This window comes from Seriola lalandi, unplaced genomic scaffold (assembly GCF_002814215.2).
Source record: "Seriola lalandi dorsalis isolate HSWRI2012SDOR001 ecotype SW California unplaced genomic scaffold, Sedor1 jcf7180002054736, whole genome shotgun sequence".
Classification (NCBI taxonomy): domain Eukaryota; kingdom Metazoa; phylum Chordata; class Actinopteri; order Carangiformes; family Carangidae; genus Seriola; species Seriola lalandi.
Genome location: NW_019525289.1, coordinates 1,849,829 through 1,859,176, shown reverse-complemented (window position 1 = coordinate 1,859,176; position 9,348 = coordinate 1,849,829). Strand labels below are relative to the sequence as shown.

The window sequence follows — 9,348 nt, the reverse complement described above, 5'->3', positions numbered from 1 at the left end:
GGGGGGGGGGGCGGAGACGGCAGAAACAAAAAAGTCTTTTGGCAGCAAACAAAGCCGTTGCTGGCAAGTCTACACTTCTGTCGCTGTAAAGGATGTTGTTGTGTTGTCTTCTAAAATATTTATGTGCGGCTCCTTGAATGTGTAAAAAGATTCAAGCTTCAAGTTGAGGGTACACAAAATCAGGATTTCATTGAAGGAGAAGAGGGGAGGAGTTGCTCCGCTGCTGTGACTCCAACTTAAAGACTTATGCCAAATATCTCCTCAGCTCTTCAGCTGCTAAACGCGTCACCGTGTTCAACAGCGAGTCATTAACTGTGACTGCTGTTCGGTGCTGAGCAGGTAGTGTGCAGCGGGTTCATCAGAGCTTTTTCATAGAAACAGCTGCCTGATCTTGATGAGGATGATCAGAGTGAATCAAAGCAGCAAAAAAAAGCTGAAAGATGCTAAAACTTTTTTTTTGTAGCACTTGCGTCAAGATTGTTCCATGACAGTTTCATCAAGTGCAGCTAACCCTAACCCTTTTTTACAGGTTTCATGAATGTGACAGCCGACTATATGGAAGTTGGACAGCATATTTTCTTTTCACTGTGATGGCATGCTCAGATGTTAGTGTATAGTTTGTGCGTGTGAGAGTGTGTATGTTACAGAAATGCTGTCCCGGGAGCCATCGGGCCTGTACGTCCAGGAGAAGGTGACGTCCTCCGAGGTCCAGCGCCAGGAGAAAAAGGAACAGGACAGTCGGATGTCGGAGCCCACCAGGGCGTGGCGCTCCCAGCCGGTGTAAATCACTATGGCCTGGGACTGCTCAGGCACTGGGGGAGACACAAATCAGGTGGATGGAGTTAATGCAGTTAATAACACCCACCTTCTACTGTAGAAAATTAACTGCAAAAATGCAAATACACAAACACTTGTTTTACGATTTTGCTGTGAACGCATGTAACGACTTGCATTTTTCCTTAAATCACCACATTCCTGAATATTTTTCAATCCCTTCTGTAATCAGGAGATATACAAAGCAGCACACCATTCATTAGTTTTCTCCTTGAAATCCATAAAACAAATCCCAAATACTTAGATATGCACCCAGACACACATGTTAAACTGCACATTTAGTGGTGTCAGATCCACTATTGATTCAGACATGCACTCAGAAAATATTTGGTTTATTACTGGAATATTGGTGCTAGTCTCTAAAAGTCAAAGGGGAACATCATTTTCTCCATTAATATGGATTATGTTGGCTTAATCATGCGCACTGTTTATGCTTAAATAATATTAAATGATCAATGTTAATTTGGTTTTGGCTGCAAAATCAATATTTTACTTCCATAGAAAATGCACTCAGCATCTCAAACAACCCACCAAAGCCCCCGGGAGCTGCACACACCTGCCACTCTAACATTAGCCACAACGCAATTTTTTTGTATCGTTCAGTAGAACTTGAAGCATGTGAACAGATCATGACTCACAGTATTCTCAACTACATTAACACTTATGTCCTAAGTGTTCATGAGTTTTTTTTCTTTTTTTTTTGCCTCTGTTGCCACCCAGAGTGTAAAGTTCACAGCTTTCACTGCACGCGTCCTTGAGCGATTGGCGTTTGTGCAGCCACTGCAAAACGTGTCAATGAAATCACGCTTGGCATTTTTAATTAAAATTCAGACAGAAAACTGCAAATATCTGACAGGATTGGAAAAGGCAAAGCTACTGCATCTGCTCGAGAGTAAAAACTCTGCCAGCCCTCGGTTTAAAAGTCATAATAGTAGTGCTGTTAAACTAAAGATTGGAGACACCTGCTTTAGAAGAGGAGCACAGATGGACACAGCTGGGACACACAGCATCTGAAAAGGAACTATATTCTCCACAGGTGTCCTAATGGCAAATTTGGATGAAATCAAAACAGCAAAGACCATGACATCAATTTAAATGCTTTAGTTTAGTATTAATCCAGTGTAAAGGAAATGTTACATATCAGTGAAATTCACTACTTAACCTACTGATCCTTTTTATTAACATCAACTTCATTAATTTTCAGGTAAACATTGAAGAGGAAAACAGAAAAAGCTCCTCCTCTTCATCCTCATTTAACCTTTAACCTCCACCATCTCTGGAAAAATTATTTCTAAGTCTACACTTTCAACAAATGAAATTCAGTGTGGGCTTCTTTAACACTTCATCAAAAATAAAATAAAAGTTAAAAGAATATTTTGGAATTTTAATTAATTAATTTTTTTTTTTTTTTACCTATTCCCAGGAGGACGACCGACGCCAGCGCCAAAAACGTCAGCATGGTTTCAGGCTTCTACGGAGCTCCCAAAAGACTGATGCCGCAGACCTGACAGGAGTCTGTCGAGGAAGAGTCCCACTCTGGAGGGAGTGCGAGTGGAAGGAGGAGAAAGAAAGAAAGAGAGAAAAAGAGAGAAGAGGGGTGCAGGATGCCAGGGCAGAGGGCTTCAAAACAAGACAACAACAGAAAACCTACTGTCCCCTGGTTTATACCCAACCACACCCCTCGCCAAGGCCCGGCCCGGCCCATTCCTCCTCTCCACACATACCCCCCTCCCTCTCACCCCTCTCCATCCCCACCTCCACCCTTCCTGCCATTTCATCCCTCATTGAAACAAATTACACACATTATCTTTTGAAGTGGAGGAAAAACGCAGGCAAGGGGCACCTGCGCTGTACAGTAGCTGGTGAATTAATTGGGTAAACAATGGGCAACTTGGGGCGAATTTGCAAACTCTGAGCAGCATTACGCCATGATGAATGTAATGTGTTGGATTACACCCTCACCATGATGTGATTGAGTTGAGAGGGAGTGCTAATCAGCACTTAGCATGTAGGCACGAGCGAGGGCTGTGTGACAGGGACTCATGACCATCTGCAGTCGCTCCCTACGTGATGACTGCTCATATGTAAATATTACATGGGGAATGGTGGGAAGTTGCTCGGCCTGTGTCTGTTTACAGTGAGGGGGATGGGGGGGGGGGGACGTAGGGGATCCTGCAGCGAGGTCAGCCCAGTGCTCTCTCCACCATCCCCATCCCCTCTTTCTCCTCTGCCTGCACTTTCAACGGGTCTGAGGCCAGCCGCCCAAACAAAGCCGCGACTCTTCGCACTCTCTCTCTCTCTCTGTCCTCCCTCTCTTCAGATTCTTGTCATTTGCTGACGTCTAGCACTTAGAGACAATGGAGAGAGGGGGGGACAGGGGCTGACTGGTGTTTGCCCGTCTGTCAATGGCGCTTTCTTCCTCTCCGGCCTCTCCCTTTCTTTTCTCCTCCTGCCTTGGACAAAGCTGTGTATTCAAAGTGCAGCGCCCACTCCTCGCCTTTCCAGTAACAGAGACAGCGAGAGTGTGGGGAGAGACCTGCTATATATAGATGGGTTGATATGAGGACAGGGCAAGACAAGACGCACAGACGTGAGAGCAAGACAGCAGCAGATACAGAGGCAAATGCAGGGGGGGAGAGAAAACGAGCAAGAGAGGCAGCAGTGTGAATGAGCGGACACGCCGGAGTGGAATTTCTGCAAAAGCCTAATTTCTGCAGGCCTCATTCCATCATTTTGTCACACGTCATAAATATGCATTCATTTAGCCGCCGGCATTGTAATAGTGAATACATGCACAAATTAATGGTCTGCGGTACTCCTCCAGCTTCAGCAAACACACAGGCTGGATTCACTTATACTCAACGATGAAGTGTGAGCCATATCAATCATGAAGTGACTCCACCTACCCCCCAGGCAATTTATTTATATATATATATATGATGAGAGTGAGAAGAAGAGGAGGTACTCAACAAGGATGCCCACTTCATCCACTTCACGTTGTTATTTTATTGAGCCTACTTATCCAGGTTTCCTGTGCTACAAATCAAGGATCTCCTGTGCAATGGGGTTCTTGGCCAAGACAGCGGCGAAGCATTTAGCGATAGATCGACTTTTGCTTACATTTGAGACCGCAGCATAAATTTTTGCCACTTGTGACGAATCACAACTGCTCATTCTTCTTAACACCTCAAATACCCCGCTGACGGATCAGCTGAACAAAATGGACCATCTGCCAACTTGTTGGCGCCATCAACTGTCTAAGCTTTGGCTTGAACGTCTAAATCGCGACATCCTCAACAATTATGGCAGATCCTGCCTTCAGGCCCCAGAGAAACAGGGGGATTCTTTATGAGCCTGGCAGGTGCAGAATGTGGCAAGCGCCCAAACTCGTCAGCACCGAGTGACAGTGGCGGCAGCAGTGGCTGAGCTTGGCAGGCAGAAACTGTATCACATATAAAGCGAAGGCCTCCATTCCTTTAGCTGGCAGTGATATAGCACACTAATGTAGGAGAGGGAGCGCTTATCTGCTGCTAAATTATACAGAGAGGAGAGTTAGAGGAGAGGGGAGAAAGGTACCAGAGAGAAACAGACAGAGAAAACTCCATGTGTAGAGCCATTTAGAGATTTTTGCGAAATTATACATGAGTCCTCAGCTGTACTTTAGCGATATTGTGGTGGACAAGGCTTCATATCAATTGGTGTTATTAGAGATGACTGAATACGCAAAGTACCTCAGGCTCCAGACACTGTGTGAATGAAACCATCTCAAATGTCTGCCTGTATAACTCATCAAGCTTGTTTTCACGCGTTGAGACAGTGGCCTCAGTTGCATTTGGTGGGGGCATGTCATTAGACACCCGTAGAAATTAACAGAGCATATTTTCTTCTGATATTGTAATTTTCTTTGACGAAGAATTATTTCCAATGGGATGAAAAAAAACATATCAAGCATACAGTCAAAAGACCGTGGGATAATCACAGTCTGGGAAAGCATCCCGAACTGTAGATGTTAGGGGCTCTTGTCAACTCTATCCATGTCTAATTTTTCTGCAATGTTGAGTATGTTTGTCACAGTTGAGTGCAGCCCTGATCACAAGGCAGGCTGGCAGATGTGCAGAAGGGGAATGGCTTTCTCAAAATGTGGAGGGCTTCTGTGAATGGAGAGCGCCTTTGAGATGGGACTGCTGGAGGGATCCTCGTCGGTCAAGACGGGGAGAAACAGAAGAGATACACACCACAGAGGCTGGTTCACACAAAGGTCATAAGACTAATGACCGTCAACAATGACCCAATGGAGTGCACTGCAATCTTGCCCCCCTTAAGCACAAGTCTCTCAGTGTGGGCCCAAGTGAAGCACTTAGAAGTGGGGAACAACGACCACCGCCATCACAAACCAATCATAAAGTAGTCTCATAAACGACTAGATCGGCTCACAGTTTTGCTGCAGGGGTTGGATAATCAAGCGAAAAAATTTCCATAACCAAACAAGGCAAATGAACCATGGCAAGAAATTGGCCAGAAAACTGTCCAAAGTTAAATGCTAGAGGGCAGGATTAAATATAAATACAGCAGTGTTATACCAGTTAGGGTTCCTAATAGGACACAGGTTAGCACAGACTAAAGAAAACAACACAACTCGAGTAGGAAACTGCCACAAAAAAATATGACTGCAGAGCATCTGTATCCAGTTAATATCTTTTCAGCATTTAGAACAGTGATTCCCAACCAGGAGTACTTGAAAGAGGTACTTGGAAAGATTGTGGAGTAGCTCAAGTAATTTGAAAAGACAGAAGTAAAAATTTTAATAAAAAACAAAACAAAAAAAAAACAATATTCAGTCAGCTGTAACACCTGAACCCACTAGTTAGCAAGCGAGCAGAGAACTTGAAAGTAATGGATCAACACTTCAAATAGCTAAAGTTAATGGATAAACGGTTGAAATAAATGGTGGTGTCACTTAAGGGGTACTTGAGCTCCCCTGACGGGGCTCAATGGGGGTTTTCAACTGAGAACAAAGCGGTGGAAAACATGGCTGTTTATGAACATGGTAATATTCAACAAGTAATCACTCCTCTTTGGCATCCTGTGAAAAATGTCTTTTCACAAAGTCCAAAAATGAGACATTTAAGTTCAAGTGACATAGACCTCCAACAGCAACAGAAATTATGACTCTTGTCTGTTGGAAGGAAAAGAACATGTGGGATGTTGTTATAGAGCCGTAAAGTCACCAGAGAAAAGAGGGGTCATCAAAGCAACGTCCAACTTTGACATGAAGTTGTACTGTTCGTTTCCTGTCAACGTTGGGTTCTTTTAACTAAGACCATTACCGTTCGGTCTGTGTGGCTGGCTTAACCAAACCTTAACCACAGAAACCAACAAACCAACCAAGAAACGCTCTGGAAGTCAGTTACAAAGTATGTTGTCATGTAATTCGGAGGATTTGTTGGCACATCAAAATGCAACTTGTACTAGTTTAACTGAGCTGATGAAGTGCTCCGATGAGTCACACAGTGCATACAATTCTGTACTGTCTCTTGTGTTGAGGACCTAACACCCTGTTGGAGTGGTTACTGAAGGACGAGGGAAATCATATAAAGGGCCCGAAAAAGAGGGGGCCTGACATCATCAAATCTGAAAGGTTACTGGCCAACGCTCGGCGCTCCTGCTCAAGAAAAACACTATTGATATTCCGTGGGTTCGGCCGGGGACAATGCAGGGCCTGTCCCTCCCTCTCTCCCTCATGGCCTGGCATGGCAGAGATGTCACAGAGAGCACCAAACAAATGGATGGAGGGATAGAAAGGGATGGAGGGATGGGGAGGAGGAGGTGGAGGAGAACAAACGCATTGTTCTCAGGGTGGAGAAAGGGGTATTGTGAACAAGACAGATAGCTTATGTGGGAGAATGGGGTGGGGTGGGGAGAGGAACACAAAAGGACAGAGAAAGGTGAAACCTGGCTTTTTTTTTTTTTTTTATAGATGCCCCACTTTTTTCTTTGCAGTTGAAGGTAATCCATAACCCTGCTTTAGGGGACACCTCCTAAAACTTTAAAGGGAAACACAGTTGGAACAGTTTTAGCACCAAGGAGCCATAGTCATCTTGCCTCTCATCTGTCACAACACCACAGATCAGTTCTGGGGCATTTTTCTTTTTAAATCATGCCCCACACTCCAAAGCCCCCGGCCACTTTCTAACATGTAGCTAAGCAGAGTTCAGAGGTGGTGAGCAGGTAGGTTTGCAACTGCAACTTCCCCCTGCGGGACCCCGGTCTGAACGGGTGACTTGATGTGAACTAACAGCACAGCTGTTTGAACACGGGCTAGGACCTTGGTGGAGATGGAGGCCGCTGTGCTGCAATGCCCCGCAGGCGCGTGATGTGCGCCAGCTGCTCCCTTCGGTAAACATCAGTGACACATATATACATACACATGGACAGTTAACCAGGCACACGCAGTTTCACATGGAGACAATAAAAAAAAAACAAAAAAAAAAAACAACCCTATTTACACATGTACAAAAGAGGAAGCAAATAAAGAAACGTCTCAGCATGCAGGCACTTCACCCAACACAAAGGTACACAAAGATTCACAGACTTTCACGCTTCCGCTCCACTTACACAATCACACGTATACAAATTAAGCAGAGACGTTTGCCGCAGTCAACCTTCAGAGTAATTCACAACAAAAGCCTGGATCATACAGCACACAAAATATGGAATAGAATTCATTACATATTTGCATTTTCAATATTTCATGCTCTGTTGCTTGTTTGATTTCCATTAGGGCCTTTTCCATCCCTCACACTTGCCGTTTCAAGCCAACTTCTAAAACAATAGTGCAGCTGACAAATGCTATTTGAAATTCAGATTTAGTAATACCAGGAAGTCCCTTGCTTCTATTAAAAAAAAATAGACAAGATATGATGATGATATTCAAGATGAATGTCAGATGTAACAGATGTAAAGAAGTCTCATGTATTTAAAAAGACAAACGAGAGGAAAAAAAAAAAAATCTTCACGAGGGGGAAGGAAGTGGAAAAAGAAAAGATAAAGAGTACGGTACAGAAAAACACTGGTAGACGAGAAGGGCAGGCAAATTTGGATTTGGAATTTCCATGATTATTCTACCACAATGGTGTCCTTCTCAAACTCCCCTTCAGCAGTTACAGGACACAGCCCACACACACAAATAATAGGCAAACCACCAACCCTGCAGTATGCATACTTGCATACAGAGATGGCATAACAAATAGTGATCTCACAAGCTCTGGAGTATAGGAAATACAAACCTCTCTGCATGTGAAAACGGTGACAATGGTGTGCCACATGCTGTGTGAGTCACCACAGAACTGGCAACATTTTACATGTAAATATCCTGCAGCCAAGCCAGTGCTATAAAACTGCAGAATTGATATATGCCCCCTTGCAACCGCAGGAATTCCAACCTACCAATTCATACGATTTATTTCCTGGATCTCATTGTGTTTCAGCACAACTTCCTGCTGCTTCACTGGAGCAATGCATTACTGATCACCTGGTGCACACCCCCCCCCCCCCCCCCCCAAGAGATCAAAACAAGGCTGAGAGATCAGAGCCGTGCTAACAGCTGTGAGGCTGTACACAGCCTTGCTTTGAGCGAAATGTTAATGTCAGAAAGCTGATATGCTGATATTTAGCAGGTATGTTCAACCACGTTCATGATGCATCCAATAGTCGTTGAGAGAATTCTCCTGGTGGCACTACAGGAAAGGTCAGGGGATCACCAAGGCCACTGGGATTCCTCCTCTGGGGAGCACAAATATCTGAACTAAATTTCATGGCAATCGAGTAATAGAGATTAACAGTCTTGACCGAAATGACTGATGACCAACTGACTTCCTCGAGCCGATAGTGTGGCTCAGAATAAGTAAACACCACCACTACGGTGCTGAAAGATACAGTTTATGGGAGTTTATTTGCAGAGATAAGAGCAGTTTCCAGTCCAACAGTTCTTTGTGTGTTTAATGCAGATCTGTTGCTCTTGTATGATGTGTACCTGTGTGCAAGAGAAAAACTCTCAGTGAGTCAGTGTCTGTCAATGTCAACAAAATATTCCCTGCACATTCATGCTTGGCATTTAATGCGCTTTGTGAGTTGCTTACGGCTCACATCGCAAACACAAAGCGCTTCAATCTATGTTGCAAGCAGACTTGCATCCTCACATGGCATCACTGTAGAGGGAACTCACAATCCTCTTTGCTTCTTCGTGTAATAACCACCCGTCCTTGGCTCTTAAATTGACCCCCCCCCCCCCCCCCCCGCCACATCTCCAGCAGTCTCTGATAGATTCAGGCAGGACAGTTAGTGGATTTCCATCATCTAATGCAAGCTGTGAGTGCTTCTCTTTTGTCCTGCTGTTTGAGCAACTGTCAGTTCCTGCGTCTTTTTCTACTTATGTTTCAGGCAGCCGGCAATCTCCTTGGCTTGTCCTCTTATTACCACACACGATGAATACACTTTGCTGCCACCTTTTGAGTG

At 44.4% G+C, this 9,348-nt stretch overlaps 1 protein-coding gene across 2 annotated transcripts in view; it reads right to left on the bottom strand.

Annotated features, from left to right (window-relative positions):
- mpz (myelin protein zero) overlaps nucleotides 1-2,475 on the bottom strand; it is a 14,215-nt gene extending 11,740 nt beyond the window's left edge. For both annotated transcript variants that reach the window (XM_023424463.2, XM_023424462.2), the window contains exons 1-2: nucleotides 2,248-2,475; nucleotides 646-812 (exon numbers count right to left, since the gene is read on the bottom strand). In XM_023424463.2, the coding sequence (XP_023280231.1) occupies nucleotides 646-812; nucleotides 2,248-2,293 (213 nt within the window). In that variant the 5' untranslated portion in view covers nucleotides 2,294-2,475. The remainder of the gene's footprint in view (nucleotides 1-645; nucleotides 813-2,247) is intronic.
- Nucleotides 2,476-9,348: the final 6,873 nt, after the last annotated feature.